Consider the following 18,541-nt stretch of genomic DNA (forward strand, 5'->3'; position numbering starts at 1 on the left):
AATTGTGTGGTGATTGTTTTAAGAGGGATTGGAGAGAGCAGAAACCAAGCCAGAGAGTCCAATTAGAAGGCTTTTTCCAGAGTCCAGGCAAAAGGCAAAGGAAACCTGTCCAGGGTAGTGAAAGAAAAAATAGAGAACAGGTGAGACTCAGAGAGGATTTTTGTTGTCAGAATGACCTTGAGTTAGTTGTTATTTATGACGTTGCCTTATTTTCCTATGGTTTTGTCAGCTCCTTGGGGGCAAATACTGTGTCAGATTCATCTCACAGATTCATCTCACTTTCTCTCATGAAATCTGGCTTGCAATGAATGGTTAGAATTCCCTCAAAATATGTGTGTCAGGGGGAGTGCGGGAGAGGGAGAGCCGCACTCTGAAAGGTATATTTTTTTAAAAAGAGGTTAGTTGTTGAGACCGGGAAAGATGGCTCCATATTAGGAGGAAGAAAAAAGTAGACTTTGTTCCTCAATGTGTGGTCTGTTGTAGTATTTTCCCATTGCTGTAACAAATGGGGTTTGCTATTACAAATTGCCACAAACGTAGTGGCTTAAAAGACCACAAATTTACTATCTTACAGCTACGGAGATCAGAAGTCTGAATGGGTCTCATTGGGCTAAAACCAAGGTGTCAGCAGGGCTACATTCCTTTCTGGAGGCTCTAGGGGAGAATTCGTTTTCTTGCCTTTTCCAGCTTCTAGAAGCTGCCTGCATTTCTTGGCTCGTGGCCTCCTTTCATCTTCAAACCCAGAAATGGCTGGTCAGGTCTTTCTCACAGTGAGTCAGTCGGATATTCTCTTCTTCCTCCTTCTACTTATAAGGACCCTCATGATTATATTGGGTCCACTGAGATAATCCAGATAATCTCCCCTTCTCAAGGTGATTTGATTAACAACCTTAATTCTATCTGCAGCCTTAATTTGCCAGTAGCCTAACATATTCACAGGTTCCTGGGGATTAGGGGGTGGTTGCCTTTGGGGGCTATTATTCTGTCACCACATCCCTGGACAGTCAGCATCTCCATCACCTGGTAACTTTTTAGAAATGCACTCTCGGGCTCCACCCCAAGCCTCTGAATCAGAATCTGCATTCTAATCAGATCCCCAGGCGAATATACTTTAAAGTTTGTGGAGCCACTACTTGACTATCTGTAAGATTCTCTCAACTTTAAACTTCCCACAATTCTGTGAAAACTGCACTTTTTTCCACCTTCAAATCTTCATTATTCCTTCTAATCCTGGTTTCCTGCCAAAAAAAAAAGTTAATTTTGATTTATATGCCTGGTGTTAATTCCCCAGAAGCCAGCCAAGTAGAACATGAAAACACTTCTTGCATATTTTTTACTGGTAGAAAGTAGATGTTAGAAAAGGCAATTAAATTATAGAATTATCCATGATGCAAAGGTACTGGTCTGCAAAGAATATTTTCTTCCCCAAGAAGATTCATAGGCAAACTGCCTTCATTAGAGTGTAGATAATATTAGTGGCCCAGCAAGTGAAGCGAAACGTACACAGATGAGCTGTTTTTAAGGCATCTCTGAACTGCTCAGCATTTGAGAAATGTGACCAAAGCTGATTATAAAATTCCTTTCAGAGCTGCAGGAACGGCAACCCATAAATAACTCTGGTTCTCACTGGTGCAAAAAGGAGGTTGCAGGCTGTTTGACTGCTGTCCTTCTTGTAGGGGATAAGATTAAGCTCACCTCCAAGATTACAAGGTCCTCAAGGCTGGGACCAGCAGTGCCTGGGACCTAGGAGGCGCGTCATACATTTTTGGACTTGAATACTTTTTACTACCATATAATATATTAAGCTGAATTACAGAGATGCACTGGGAAAAAAAACTGGATAAATAAAAGTAATATTTCAATGATCATCTTACTAGACTCCCTACTTCCTTTTGTTCATTCATCTATCTGAACATTTATGAATCATCTACTCGATGCCACCCATTGTTCTAGGCCCTCTGGATGTACAGCTATGATCCCTGCCGTTTACAAGCTCACATTCCAGTGGAGCAAATAGTCATATAAGTAAATAATTAGGGCAACATGAGTGCTAGATGAGGTCTGTGAACAAGGCTCATGGGCCTCTCTTCTCTGAAATGTCATTCCCATTCTATCCAGATTTACCTTTAAAATCGCCCATTTTTCCCCTTTGCCAGTTGGATTAGTAATCTGGCTTTATTACTTTTATTTTCAGCCCTAGTTACTAATGTTGCCTCTAGGCACTCGCTACTTGTTCTAGAAAATGAAACCTCTCCGACTAGTGCAAGTGCAAAAGAGGTTACTCTAAAGATCTGGTAGGGACTCATGGGACTGCAGGACAAGTTAAAGAAGCAGGAAAGCAGGAAGTAAGGCAGCTCCAAATGGCCCCTCTTCATCTCCGTTCTGGCTTCTCTCCCTTTGTGTGGAATAGTCCAGATGCCAAGGCAGAGAATCTGATTGGCCCACTTTGTCTTTTCAGACCTGACTGCTGCAATCATTGTCACTATACTCTGCTTCCTTCATATCGCTCACTTAGCACGAGTTGCAGTTGTATATTTTTTTAATTTGTGTATTTCACATCTGTTTTCCTCTCTAGGTTTGGTAGTGACTGTGTCTGTTTTATTACTGCTGTCTCCGGCCACTAGTGCAGTGCCTGACGATAGTAGGCATTTAGTAAATAAATAAATGAAAGAATGAGACTTGGGCAGGAGGTGGGGGTGGGGTGGGGGGAGTCTGGGAGCACGTGCTGTTAACCACCCTAGTGACGGGCTTCCTTGTGGTGCCACTCAACTTGCAGGAGAGAAAGAGATTGAGAAGAGCCTTGGGTCCACTGACTACTCAGCAAGGCTGAAGGGGAAGGTTCTAAAGAAGGGAAGTATATGGGGGAATCTCCCCCAAATAAGTCTTGGCCAACACTCTAGACACACATTCTTTCCATTTCAAAGACACACCAACCTTTATACCTAGAGAGACCCTTCTCCTTCATGGCCCAATGTAAATGCTCCCACCCTTTCCTTTTAAAAATTTATTGAGCAGCTAATATATGCCAAATTCTATATCAGACACTTTACATGCATCATCTCTTTTCAGTTTTACTGAGACTCTAGCAGGTCATATCCTCATTTTACAGCTACAGAACCAAGTTTCAGCAATTTAAGCAGCTCATCCAAGGTCATAGAACTAGCATATAGCAGAGCCAAGATTAGAAAATAGGTCTGTTTAATTCCAAAGCTTCTTCTGCGACGTTTGGCTGTTTCCTCTATATTCTCCCCTCCTTGGGCAAACTTCACTGCTCCCTTCTCTGTGATACTACAGCCTTTTTCATAGAGGCAGCACAGCGTTTTACGTGCTTTCAGGTACGGACAGTTCTGGAACCACTGCTACACTGTCCGTCTTAGGGCAGGGACTGTAGCTGGCTCCCTTTTGTGTCCTCAGTGCCTGTTACCTTGTGGAGGCTCAACCAATACCTGTCTGCTGGGCTGAGCTTTGGAAGGATAGGCAGTTACTATGCTATTTTGTATTTTTAAAACTCCACAAATACCATGAGTATCTTATTATACAGAAGTCTCATAAATATTCTTCCCATCTCTGTTATTGAAAGTTAAAGAACATATGTCTATTCTCCATAACCATATAATGTTTAGGTCATATCACAGTCTACAGAGACTCACCTGCCTGTTATTGTGGATGGTAAATACAGAGTGATGGGATGGTCCAAACACTGGCAGAATATTCCTTTGACTCAAAAGAGCAGCCTGAATAAGGACCTACTGTATAGCACAGGGAACTCTACTCAATACTCTGCAATGGCATATATGGGGAAAGAATCTAAAAAAGAGTGGATATGTGTATAACTGATTCACTTTGCTGTACACCTGAAACTAACACAACGTTATCAACTCAACTATACTCCAGTGAAAAAAAAATGGTTTTAGAGGGTAGAGAATGAAGGAGAGCGTTATAGCATATTTATCTACAATTAGCAAAACCCCACTGGAGCACAATTTCACATATGAATTAATGGAAAAGTAATAAAAATATTAGCATGACATGTCAAAAAAAACAGAGCAGCCTGGTATAGGTGCAAATTGGCATTCCCTCATTCAACAAATAGTTATTAAATACCTACTATGTGCACATTGTTAGTCACTCGGGGTACGCTTGGTGACAAGGCAAAGATGACTGAGAGGAAGGTTTTGCCCACATGTTGCTTACCGTTTAGAAGACACACCTTACCCAGACACTTAGGCTGTGACGTAGAAGATGCTAAGGTTAGGAGGCACCCACTGATAAGGTCTGTGAGAACCAAAAAGAGACAGAGATGACTTACAGCAGGGATGGTTGAGATGGACTTCACGGAACACATGGCATCTCAGCTGGAGTGTAAGATTTGGGCAAGGGCACACATCTCAGGTCAAGGGCAAAGTTCACACAGAGGTAGGGGGCCAACACTGGGCTTGTGCTTATCTATAAGGGGCAGAGCGAGAGGGGCACTTGGAAAAGCAAGTGGGTGCCCAGTTGTTGATGGCCTTGAATCCAGATTGTAGACATTTAACTTTACTCTTAAGGAAGGTGGGGAAATAGTCATGATTATACTTGAAGAAGAGTAGTCTGGCAACAGCCTTGGGGTGAATTTGCAGGGGAGAGACCAGAAGCAGAGGGAGCTGTTATTTTCTGTTTATTTGATAATACTGGGTCTTTACTGATCACACAGCTGTGTAGGTGGATTGAAAACTTCTGTCAGAACCATTTTGTTGAAACTCACACATAGTCTAAGTGACTCATCAGTAAGCCAAGAAGAATTTCTAAGGAGTCATCGTAGACAGGCTCAAGAAATGTGCAGTGTGAATGAGGAAATCTAACAGCTCTTAAACCAGACAAGTCAGGTCCAGGGGAGGTAGGTTAATGTGGGAAGCTGAAATCAAACGGTGAAAGTCACACTGCCTTGCTGCTTACTGCAGTCAAAATGACAGCAGGGCGGGCCTGAGGCAGAATGGGGCAAAACCTGCCAAGCCAGATAGAAAGCCCCAGAGAGAGGAGAGAAAGGGAGATTAGAATGCTGACGTTAAATCAAAACAATTTTTTAAATGTTTATTTTTTATTGACATGTAGTTGATGTACAGTATAAGTTACAGGTATAAAATACAGTGAGTCACAGTTTTTAAAGGTTATACTGCATTTCGAATTACTGAAAAATATTGGCTGTATTCCCCACGTTGTACAGTATATCCTTGTAGCTTATTTTATACGTAATGGCTTGTACCTCTTAATCCCCTACTCTTATCTTGCCCTTCCCCTCTTGCCTCTTCCCACTGGTAACCACTAGTTTGTTCTCTATATCTGTGTCCACTTCTTTTTTGTTATATTCACTAATTTGTTGTATTTTTTAGATTCCACATATAAGTGACATCATATAGTATTTGTCTTTCTCTGTCTGACGTATTTCACTTGGCATTGTACCCTCCAAGTCCATGGATGTTGCTACAAATGGCAAAATCACATTCTTTTTTATGACTCAGTAGTATCCCATTATATATATGTGTATGTGTGTGTGTGTGTGTGTGTATATATATATATATATATATATATATATATCACATCTTCTTTATCCATTCATCTGCTGATGGACACTTAGGTTGTATCCATATCTTGGCAATTGTAAATGCTGCTATGAACATTGGGGCACATGTTATCTTTTCGAATTAGTGTTTTTGTTTTTTTCAGATATATACCCATGAGTGGAATTACTGGGTCATATTATAGCTCTGTTTTTAGTTTTTTGAGAAACCTCCATACTGTTTTCCATAGTGGCTGCACTAATTTACATTCTCACCAACAGTGTACGAGTGTTCCCCTTTCTCCACATGCTCGCCAGCGTTTGTTATTTGTGTTCTTTTTGATGACAGCCATTCTGACAGGTGTGAGGTGATAGCTCATTGTGGTTTTGACTTGCATTTCCCTGATGATTAGGGATGTTAAGCATCTCTTCATGTGCCTGTTGGCCATCTGCATTTCCTCTTTGGAAAAATGTCTATTCAGTTCTTCTGACCATTTTTTAATCAGGTTGTTTGTTTTTCTCTGGAGTTGTGTAAGCTGTTTATATATGTTGAATATTAACCCTTATTGGTCATATCATTTGCACATATTTTCTCCCATTCAGTAGGTTGTCTTCATTTTATCAATGGTTTCCTTTGCTGTGCAAAAGCTTTTAAAATCAAAACAACTTTTGATGTGCAAAAGGAAGATTTCTCAATAGCAAATTGAATTTGCCAAACTAGATTTAAATTAGTAAAAGCAAAACAGAGGAATGTGACTTGGGAAAGGTAAAGCAGTTGCTAAATGAACCACTAACTAGTGGGCCATATTGTCACCTGACATCCTGCGCCGCTGCCTGGTTGACCCCCCTGGAACGCACTGTTTATGGCATGAGAACCCTTGAGGGATGCACTCACGTGCAGCTGCAAACAGTGGGCTTCGGGGTGAAGCTGCAGCAACAGACTCACCAGCTTGGGCTGTGGCAGTGAAGTAAAGGCCGTGTGTCTGAAGCATCGCCGCCAAAGACAACCTCTGCAAAACAGCCACTGCAGGCGTGAATTTTATGAGTTCTCCACATGCAAACTACCATTAGTCACGCATTGATTGATCCATTGCTCCAGGAGCTTCATTTCCAAATGCAAAGGCAGCTTTTCAGCACAACCTCACTATAACACTGCCTTTGTCATCCACTCCTTATATTTTAAACCTCCTTCATAAGGAGGTTTTTTTTTAGATTTAAATGCTTAGACCCCTTATGACTGCTGCATCTTGAATAGTGACACTGTGAGGTTCCTGTATTTTTTTTATTTATTTATTTATTTTTTTGCGGTACATGGACCTCTCACTGTTGTGGCCTCTCCCGTTGCGGAGCACAGGCTCCGGACGCACAGGCTCAGCAGCCATGGCTCACGGGCCCAGCCGCTCCGCGGCATGTGGGATCTTCCCGAACCGGGGCACGAACCCGTGTCCCCTGCATCGGCAGGCAGACTCTCAACCACTGCGCCACCAGGGAAGCCCAGGTTCCTGTATTTTTATGCGTGCATATGAGTGCCTGGATTTCTCCATCTTTCTCAAACACATTTTCATAGAAAAATAAATGTAGTGAATTTATAAATAAGAAGGTGGAGAAACAATACTACTCTCTTCACATTAGGCAAGTACTGTGATTAAAGCAGAAACTTGGCCCAGAAATCCACTAGAATTCAACATTACTATGGAATATCTAAGAATAGGCAGAAATTATTTTTTTCCTTTTTTTTCTCTTTTCTTTAAAACTTGACATTCCTGTTTTAATTGTGTCTTCCTCCAGGAGTTGTATGCAATATTCATAGTTATATTTGATATCAGAACTCAGTTACTGACAGTATTCTAAGGATATGTTCAGTGCTAGGATATATAAAGTGACAAGGATAGATGTTTTCTATATCCTACCGTGGTTGATTTTTTTTTTTTTTTCTTTTAAAGAGGGACAGGCAAGAGTAGTATAAACATCTAAAGAAGAAGTATCTCTATAAGCTCAGGTTTATATTATATTTTGCCTTAACATAATAAAATAAATTATGTTTTGCAGAGGAGAGACTGGAAACAGGGCAAACAACTATTTTATGTTTATTCCATACTTCTGGGTCTTTACTGATCACACAACTATGTAGGTGGATCGAAAACTTTGTGGTTTTTTTTATTGACGTATAGTTGATTTACAACATTATATTAGTTTCAGGTATACAGCATATAGTGTTCAGTATTTTTACATATTATACTCCATTCAAAGTTATTACAAGATAATGGCTATAATTCCCTGTGCTGTTCAATATGTCCTTGTTGCTTATCCATTTTTTTCATAGTAGTTTGTATCTCTTAATTCCATGCCCCAATCTTGCCCCTCCCTGCTTCCCTCTCTCCACCAGTAACCACTATTTTGTTTTCTATATCTGTGAGTCCATTTCTGTTTTGCTATCTACATTCATTTGTTTTATTTTTTTAGATTTCACATATAAGTGATATCATATGTGTTCTCTGTCTGACTTGTTTCACTAAGTATAATATGCTCTAGGTTCATCCATGTTGCTACAAATTATTATTTAGAAGGGCATGACTGATGTGGTAATAATGATGGTCATTATTATCAAGAAATTTTATATAATACTAACCAATTAGAGTGGCTTGAAATGCTAGAATTTTATTTAAAAGAACTACATTAGAAGGACAACACGTAATGTTTATACATAACTCCAGCGCACTGGTGCCTGCTAGGCCAATTGTATTTAGTTTTGGACATGCACTGTTAATGATTCTCCCGGGTCAATGCAGGTGTTTTTGTTCTTGTTTTTCTCCCCATCTTGGCTTCTCTTTAAAAAAAGAGATAAACGGGAAGATTTGGGTCAAAGGGTATAAACTTTCAGTTACAAGATTAATAAGTTCTGGGGATCTAATGCACAGTATGGTGATTGTATACTGAATCATATACTTGAGAGTAGATCTTAAATGTTCTCACCACAAAAAAGAAGTGGTAATTATCTAATGGGATGGAGGTATTAGCTAATGCTATGGTGGTAATCATTTTGCAGTACATAAATGTATCAAATCAACATACTGTACACCTTAACTTACACATAACTTAAATATAATGATATATAAATATACATTTATCTACATATAAAATGTGTATATGACAAGGATAAATTAGAGAGAGAGAGAGAGAGAGAAAAGAGAGAGAGCTATCTTTCTAACATGATGAATGAATAAGAAAGGACAACACAAAAGGATGGTTATGGGATGCTCACAAGACCTAAGTCTTTTGCATAGCCTTGCAGGCTGCATGATCTGGTCCCTGCCCGCCTCTGGCCTCATCTTTGTATTTTGGAAGCCTCAGCCTCTGCCTCCCTCTATACTCCCTCACCTGTGCCTTCCTCCTCATTCATGCTGTTCCCTCTGCCTAAGATGCCTTTCCTCTTAACCTCCCACCCATCTCTTCTCCCCTGTCCTTCAGATTTCAGCATACCTATATAAAGTCGTCTCCCTGTCCTATGATTTATAGCCTTTATCACAATGTATAAGTATGTATTTGTGTGATCATTTGAACAATGTGTGCATCCCCCTCTAGTCTATAAGTTACAGGAAGTTTGGTGCCTTGTCACACAATAGACATTCAAAAATTATTCACTGAAAGGATTTTTAAAGAGAGCAAGCGAAAAAGTGAGAAAGAACTTAGATTTGAAGAAGTTAATAATATTTTTTAAAATAGAAGCTAGAAAAACTAAGAACCGTGAAGTAGAGAAACAAATCAAAGGACTCTTGTCACATATATACAACTGTGTGTGTGTGTGTGTGTGTGTGTGTATAATTAGAGTCCTTGAAAATCCCTACATATGTAGCATTTCTGAATGTCAAGATTCAAAGCCAGCTTTCTATAATGTCAGAACCTCTCCAAGTTATAAACCCATATCTTGTGCTGTTTTCTCATTATAATCTAAATACTCTTACATGTACATCGAAATGGAGTAGGCTGTCTATTTTGTAACATAATTAGGAAATAGGCTATGCTGCTCAATTGAGTGTTCTGGGCAATAGAATCACATTACACATTATCATACACATATAATCCACAGTCCATGAATCTGATTACAATAAATTGCATGTAACTCTAAAACTCAATCTAACCATGTAAGGATTGTGCAGTGCTTTTGTGGCCATCATTGTGGATGCTACGCACCTTGGCACCAGGTAGTACTCTCATACTTGTCAGTAGTGGCTGCAGTAATCCCCTTGATAGAAAGCTGGGTGAGCCAGGGTTTGCTGAAGTGGATAGAGCGTCCTGTAGTAATTGCAAGTTCTGTGAGATAAAGGTCCATTAATTCTATTAGGCAAAAAGAAAGAACATGTGCAAAATTTGATTAAGAAATACCTATAGGTCATTAAAAATTGAATATCAGCTTAACCTGTTGAAGTCCTTAGCTCTCATACATGTATTTACTTTTACTGTTTTAAATGTTTGATTTTCAGAAGTGTGTTGGGGAACGTTTTCCGTATTATGGCTAAGATTGCTATTTCAAAAATACAATGCCCCACATTTTATATCTCTATAAAAATTAATGGAGTTTCACACCACGCTTCTGTGAACCTCACTATGACTGTCTCCACTGTGCAGATCAGAGAAGCTGAGGCATGAGGCTATTCCTGTAAATTTTCCAAAGAGCTGCCCTGAGCCCACGGAGAAGAGAGCCTGAGACAGAAAACTATCTGTGTACTCACTGAAAAGTACTCACTGAAAGTACACCTTGGAGTCTTGGGGCTGGGTTGGTGGGGGGAGTAGGTTGCAAAACCAGAGTTGGCTTTTCCCACGTGCTACTCCAGTCCTAACAAGGACGTCTCTGTAGAAATGTGTTTTCAGGTAAAGAGGCTATCAAGGTGGTCACCAGGATTCATTTTTAGTGGTCTGAAGTGCCTTGAGTATGCTTGATGGCAAGAAGGTAGATTAGTTGGCTTTTCAAGGCCTTTCTAACAGATATCATTCTAGCCAGTGAGAGACTAATATGGATGAAAAATATTCAAAACGTTTACCTTTCTTTTTCTCTTCCTCTCCTTTGCAGATCTATGCGGTTCGATCAGTTGTTCCCAACAAAAGCAATAATGAAATAGTTCTGGTGCTACAGCAGTTTGATTTTAATGTAGATAAAGCAGTGCAGGCCTTCGTGGATGGTGAGTATACACGTCCCCTGAACCTGAAGACGTTAGAAATAGATATTCCATATATTCTGTATTTTCTTCCTTGACTGCATTGAATACCAATTATTCACTAATACTTTAATTTTCATTAAAATATGCTAGGTTTTAAAGACACATCTACATATTAAGAGCAGAATTTGGAAGTTCTTTTTTCCTCATTGGGGGAAAAAAAAAGACAGACTGTAGATAGGTTGCAAAGGATACATATTGTAATGCTACTAATTCCGTTGTCAACCAGTCTGTCCAATTTGTTACTAAACACGTCCTTTATCTGATGGCGCCCTTGTTAATGGAGGATAATGTACTTTACTCCTGATCTGGGAAGCCTTCTCAACTCTTCAACCAGCATAGTTCTACTTGGCCTTACGACTGGAATCCTTGAACTTGATGCTTATGTAGCCTGAGAGGACTGGTTTAGTCTTTAATATCCTTAGTTTATGATTTTGAGGTTACCTACTTAGTCAGAATATCAGTTCATCTTATCTACCTCTAGAACTTTTTGCTGTCTAAAAGAAATTGTTTTTTTGGACAGCCCATTGCCAGTGACGGTATAGAATCTAAAGTCTCAGGAATGTATTTATTCTATAAATGGATAACCTACTGCTTTAGATTTCCTATAAATTATGGGAAAGTCTTCTCTCCTACTCAAATTAAAGTTCCATTTATGAACAGAGATCTCATACCTGTCCTTAGTTATCTTATGTCTTCTGTCCCAGCATTAGTTTCTGTTTTGTCAGTATGGACTAACTAAACATAATCTGACCGAAAGGTCAGGGAAGACCTATCAGCACATTCCTCGGGTTTATCCTAGTTACACTTTATTTGTTAAGGACAGTTTGATTTACTTACTTTCCTAGGAGTAGAATAATCTTCCTAAGTTTCTACATATAGTACAATTGCATTTCAGGCAAGGTTTTGGAACCAGGCAACACACTCACATTCTGATATCTGCAGTCAGGGTTTAGGGTCCTAATTGAATTAAAAATGATTATCATTCAAAATAGATCTGCAAGCAGACCCATGGTGCATAACTTTTCTGACTGTTTTTCCTGCTTCGTGTACAAGAATCTTTACTCACCAGATACAAATACAGAGAATGTAATTATTACTCCACCTTTGCAGCATTTAGTGCAATTCATCTCAAGGAAAAATTGGGGGAAACATGCATATCCTGGCTCAGATAAACTCTTTTCAGGTTTCACTTGCCAACATCACTCACATGGAAAAAAGCTTTAGGAAAGGAAAAAGGTTATTATCCCCATGCCTCTCCAGCCTCAGTTGGATTGAGGCCCCGATGTTCTCCATCATGAAAGTTTTTATTACAGAATGACCCCTGATGAGATGCACAGATACTCAGTAACTGATGGACTGTCATCAAATCCGATCATATTTAAATAGAGCACCATGCTTGTCCTTCTTGACATTTTCACCTTGTCGGTATTGAGGTCTCATTTTTAAAGACTCATCGATTGCTGAGAAACCTCATATCATTTTGGATGGGGAGCAGTCAGAAAACTTGTTTAAAAATCACTGAAAATCAGAAATAATTGTTAAGAATCATTTACGAGGCACACTAAAAGCACTCTTTCTGAGCGGCTTAAAGAACTCCAAGCAGTTTCAGTATAATTAAAGTTTAATGACAACAATTTCAAAATTGTCTGTAAACATAGTTATTTCTTCTTCAGAATTACCCTCTAAAAGCTTGTTGTCCAAATTGCAAATAGAATTTATGTCAAAATATGCAAATTAGATGTATAATTGAATATTGCAGTTGAAAGCAGTAAGCAACTCACCTCCTCCCTCTGATTAAAAAGAACAGTATTTAACATTTTTTAAAATTTAATTTTATCTGGAAAACTGAAGTTGAGCTATAAGTAAGAACTACCCTAATGATTATTAGCCACTGGTGTGACTTACGAAGTAACCTAGTGAAAGTGACTTCCTAAAGTTCTTCAAAAGGAAAATACTGTGAAACATTAATTCTCTGGGCAAATTAGAAAAAGACCAGCCCAGTTAATAAAAAGACTGAATTATAGCTTACTTTTAAGTGCAGTCTTATTATTTCAAGTACATGTAACGCAAAAGGCCTAAGAGGGGCATTGAATTGGAAACTGTGAATGGATAGGAATAATTAGCCTTTCTGAACATTAGTCCAAACACTATGGCCTTCTGGTTATCAAACAGTAACAGTAGACTCAATAATTGGGACCGTACTAATTTGAAATTTGTTATAACGACCCGCCTGAAGTTTATCTTTGTTTAGCCAACACGCTCATTGTAGAGAACTATAAGTATAATGAGACTGTATGAGAATGCTTAAAATTGTTAAAAGGATACATGTAAGAGCTACTCTTTTAGAAGCACCTATTTAAATGAGAACAACTGGTCTACTCATTACCAATAACTTATTGTTGAAATTACCCCCAGCACAGTTGGAATGAGTGAAGAACTTACTAAGACTACATGAAGATAGTGTAGCTGACCAGTGGTTAAGCATTTCTTTTAAAATGTTTTCTAATTTAATCAAGTTAGGCTTTTCCTCTGCATCTGAGCAATGCCACGTATGCATGTGAATGGCATTGACAGAACCTAGGACTCAACTTATTTGATGAGCTTCTTTTGTTTCAAAGCGGAACCTTGCAAAGACTGCATCCCATCCCTATTCACAGTGATGAGAGCAAAGCTAACATCAGATCGTCTGTCCTTATCACCCTGCAGGTTGTGAACATAATGAGTAGAGGCAGAAAATGAGCAGGAATAGCCAAACAAAAAGTTAGGATTCACATGGTTAATAATATTCAAAATCTCATGTTTAGCCCGGAAGATTAGAGGTATTTTGATTCATATATCAAACAGAACAATTTTAATTCTACCTATGGCGATGAAGCTATCAGAAAATTCTCGATCTATTTCATTTTCTCTAAGACAACATAATGATAAAACAAAGTAAGCTTCGTGTAGTGGGGCTTAATACTTTGATAAAACCAAGATCATGCAGTGAATTTAATGAAAATCTGGAAATAAAAAATGAAACTGGCATTTTTATTAAGGTAGGATGTATCAAAACAAATGAAAAAGCCGGGAAAAAAATCGCTACCAAGATGGAAAGACAGAGATGAATTTTGTGTGGTGCTTTATTATGTGAATGCATGTTGAAGATTCTTTGTCTTTGTCTAGGCAGTGCAATTCAAGTTCTAAAAGAATGGAATATGACAGGAAAAAAGAAGGTAAGATTGATATTGATTGTAAATTAGCAGCTTCCATCAGAATCTTCATGGTTGTTATCATTTTAACAAGGCTGCCAATTTTGTGCTTCTTTCATATATGTTAATATGTACACCCAGGAAGCTTCCAGATTCACGACTCTCTTAAATTACCGGCCACCCTCCCTACTAATGCCCTTGTTTTCTGTTCAAGTGTTTTTAACCACCAGGTGTGCTTTTGAAATCCCAGAGTTTTCTTTTTAAGTATTAAGGCGAGCCCAACCGGAGAATTCAAAGGATTCTAGACGTTAACTTGCCTGAACGTATCCTGTAGCACAAAGGCAAAAATTAAGGAGTGTTTTAAAGATACTTGAAAAGCCCTAAATATATTTTCACAGAACAGAGGGGAGATTTTACTCTGCCCCTCGCACGTTATTTTGCTTTCTTGTCTAGTCACACAGTCTCGACTTACGGGCACACGTGCGGTGTGCAGCGCACACACTGGCCTCTGTCTCCAGAACGTGCCTTTCTGGTCTTGTGAGTGACCATGGAGCACTGGAGCCCTCACTAGCTCCAGTGAGGTGCAGCTTCCTTCTTTATTTTTTTATTTTTTATTTTTGGTACGCGGGCCTCTCACTGCTGTGGCCTCTCCCGCCGCGGAGCACAGGCTCCAGACGCACAGGCTCAGCGGCCATGGCTCACAGGCCCAGCCGCTCCACGGCATGTGGGATCTTCCCGGACCGGGGCGCGAACCCGTGTCCCCTGCATCGGCAGGCGGACTCTCAACCACTGCACCACCAGGGAAGCCCGCAGCTTCCTTCTTGTTCTTGGCCTGTAACCTGTTTCATGACTTTCACAAAAAGTCTGCTTCTCTTTTCAAAGTAACTTCCCCACCCATTCCCACTATTCCCAGAGAAGCCTTGTGTTTTGGGAATCCCAGGATATACCCTTCCCACTGAGGGAAGATCGCAGGCCTGTGGCACAGGTTTTAAACAAACACAAGAAAGCAGTATTGCTTTCATAAAATCCCGAGATTACTGAAATTACTAGAATGATCCGTTCCTCCTTTTTCTCCTCCTAGCTTCATGGAGAATAGGAAGAATTATGAAAAATTTTTTAAATCTTTGTATGCCACCGTCTTTGACAATCTCTGCTTATCTTTAATCATAGCTTCCCAGGCTTCTATGTGAGATGAAGACAATTTGCAGGTGATTGAAAGGCAGTATTTATACTTACCTGGAGGAATTTCAGATGTGTGGTTTGGGTATGAAATTTCTCTGATGTGAAAAACAGAGCAGACGGCAGCTGCAGACCCAACTCATTACTAAGCCTCCCTCTTAGAGGTTCAGTGGGAAAACTGTCTCCCCAGCCCAGGAGACGCAGGGCTTGTGTGGGAATAAGTGCCCCTGGGCCTTCCTTCACCCAGTCAGTGCATTTCTCTCCCCTGGAGGAGCCCTTACTCAGGGGCATGATTGTGGTTTCAAAGGAAACGAAGGAGAGTGGGGTGGAGAATCAAGAGAAAACTGTTTCTTTTTATTTAATTAATTAATTAATTTTTTTTTTTTTTTTTTTTTTTGCGGTACACGGGCCTCTCACTGTTGTGGCCTCTCCCATTGCGGAGCACAGGCTCCGGACACGCAGGCTCAGCGGCCATGGCTCACGGGCCCAGCCGCTCCGTGGCACGTGGGATCTTCCCGGACCGGGGCACGAACCCGTGTCCCCTGCATCGCAGGCGGACTCTCAACCACTGTGCCACCAGGGAAGCCCTTCTTTTTATTTTTTTTTTCAAATGTGTTGAAGAACAAAGCCGGGCTGATGTTCAGCTGGTGGAACACTGATGCACAGGTGGGACAGGGTCTGCCCTGATGGGCCCCATGTCTATTCTCATTGGCTGAGGCTTGCACCAAGGTCTAAAAGTTTTCAATCATCTAGAATGCAGGGTTGCGTTATTTTGAACTAAATGTAACTGCAGTCTCGTAATGCCGTTCAGGTAGCAGCCGAGAGATCCAGATACAGGTGCACAGTGCAAATCCAGGTGGACCCACGTGGGTTCGGCGTTCCTTTGTAGCAGTTGTCCACTCCAGCTTAAGTATTCATGGGGATGATTCCCGGACAGTGCCAGCAATCCAGGGATCTCCTGGTTGGCTGGTGCCTTTTCCTAGATCCAACCTGGACTTTGGGGATCTGACTCTACTTCCTCCTTTCAGAGGGACTTCCCTGCCTCTTTTGTACCAGGCCTCCCCCTGCCTCTCCTCCCTCCCCAGAGGATCAGAACCTTAGTGTCCTCCCTGATCCCCCCCGTCCCACCCCCCACCCCGTCCAACATCTCTTTAAGAAATGAGACCTCTTCTCCAATACCACAATAGCTGAATTCAGGTTCTTCCAGGGCAGTTATCACAAGACTCTACTGTATGGCCATTCAGATATGTAGCAACTCAATGTGCTCCAATAATGTGTCAGCTGTTGAAGCCATTTCCTGCTGCTTTTTTCCTTTTAAAGAAAACTTTTTGGTTACTATGCTTATGAGGTAAAAGTTTATACAGCTCATTGTAGGAAAGAAGATATTTACATTAACTTGGGTGGTTAATAAAGACATAGGCGTTTTCACCCATTCTATTAGAAGAGCCAGAAAACCAAAAAAGGGTAACATATCTTATTTTGGTCTCTGGGGTTCTCCTTCTATTTCAAGGATGTGAGCTTCTCATTTGTTTCTCATTCTAGAACAATAAGAGAAAAAGAAGCAAGTCCAAGCAGCATCAAGGCAACAAAGATGCTAAAGACAAGGCAGAGAGGCCCGAAGCGGGGCCTGTGCAGCCACCACCGCCAGAGATACAGAATGGCCACGTCAACGGCTGTGAGAAGGACAGCTCATCCACTGATTCTGCCAGTGAAAAACCAGCCCTTGCCCCCCGTGAGAAAAAGATCTCAATACTCGAGGAACCTTCAAAGGCACTCCGTGGGGTCACAGGTCAGTTATCCTTAAGTAAAGTTGCTTAGGCAGACATAGAAGAAAAGGATGCCAAGGGACCCACTGGGACAGTCATTGCTACTGTTGATGTTGTTGGAAGGGAAAGATTGTTCTTTTATGGTGTCCACAGATTCAAGCGGTCTTCTCGCAGGATGGTGGAGGCGGGGAGGAAGGTGACAAGGCTAGAGAAGAAGTGTGCAATCTAGCCCTGCACTAAGTCAGAGGGTTTTTTTAACTAAAAAATATAGTTCTAGTCTGTATTGGGATCATCAGGAAAAAGGAAATTCCAGTTTAAAGAAATTTTTCACTTTTGCTGGGATAAGGGAGGGATAATTGGTGACCAAAGGAAATGTTATTAAAGGGTAGGCCAAGTTATTTTAACTCCTGGTATTTTGTATTATGTGATAGAATATATATCCCAGGGTGTTAGAATCTGGAATGTTAATTACTTGTGCTATAGCTATACATTCATTACTCGACAAAAGGCTACTTAATCAACTGTATGACCTTGGGGGCATCATTTCATCTCTAGTGTCCCATTTCTTTTCTGCAACATAAGGCAGCTGTACAGGAATCTACTGGATCAGTGGTCTTCAATACTGTCTGACCCGATGCTCCATTTTTATATCAAATACTAAAATAAAATTCATAGATAATATACTCTACCTAGAAACAAAATGTCAATAATATAAAAACATAAGAAGTTCAAGAACAACTAAAATAGAAGGCCTAATAAAATGGCCAGATGTTCACACCCAATTATAATGCATCACTTTGCACTTAAAAGAAGGGAGACAGTACTCAACTGGGTAACGTGAACACTGTTTATTTATATGTGATATGTGAAGTAAGAACTGAATAAGTATATTTTTATGTAGACATGGGATCACTGTGAATGCAGCTGCTACAAATACAGACTGACAAGTGCTGATTGTCAACTCAAATAATGTGACTGCCCATGTGATTGGCCACGGGATTTTCCAAATGGTGAAAAGCTCTTGGTAAAGTTCTGAACACCAAAGAGTACAATTTTCTCTTAATTTCCACAGTAGTTGAACCCTAGAAATCCAAGTAAACCTTGGAAGTCCATAGGAAAACTGTACAAAAAATACTTGGGTTTACATGTCATGTGTCTAGGAGGATGTGAGAAAGTTCAGGTTACAGGGCAGTTCTTCGCTGTGTGGGATTCCTGTGATTGTGAGTCATTTAGCATCCTGCCCCCAACACCCACCCATACGCAATCATTTAGATAAATTTTAAAAGTGCCCTGTTTTTCAAAATGCCTCCTAAGATAAACCAAGGATGAATAAGACAGGGGCCCTACCTGAGAAGAGTTTAGTCTAGCAGAAAAGACAAGTGCAAACAGAAAATCACAAAGTAACCAGTATTGAATCAGGGATACCATGAGGAAGCATTAAATAACACACTAGGAAGTTTTTTAATTGTTCACAAAGCTCTAATTTTCTTCCATAAACACATTACCTAACAACACTATTAATAGTGCTATAATTCAGATAATCCTTACTACACAAGGATTTCTTAAAAACAAACAACGAAAATCACCTACTTCTATTTAGAATCTGGATTTTCCAGTAATCTTTTCATTCAGCTTTTCCTCTGCTTACAATTT

General features: G+C 40.1%; 1 protein-coding gene across 4 annotated transcripts in view; it reads left to right on the forward strand.

The window, feature by feature from the left end:
* Window positions 1-18,541, forward strand: part of SPATS2L (spermatogenesis associated serine rich 2 like) — a 143,942-nt gene that overhangs the window by 74,762 nt on the left and 50,639 nt on the right. For all 4 annotated transcript variants that reach the window (XM_082841658.1, XM_082841656.1, XM_082841659.1 and 1 more), the window contains exons 3-5: window positions 10,605-10,713; window positions 13,918-13,967; window positions 16,665-16,911. In XM_082841658.1, the coding sequence (XP_082697784.1) occupies window positions 10,605-10,713; window positions 13,918-13,967; window positions 16,665-16,911 (406 nt within the window). The remainder of the gene's footprint in view (window positions 1-10,604; window positions 10,714-13,917; window positions 13,968-16,664; window positions 16,912-18,541) is intronic.

Source organism: Leucopleurus acutus (genome assembly GCF_964270905.1).
Source record: "Leucopleurus acutus genome assembly, chromosome: 6".
Classification (NCBI taxonomy): Eukaryota; Metazoa; Chordata; class Mammalia; order Artiodactyla; family Delphinidae; genus Leucopleurus; species Leucopleurus acutus.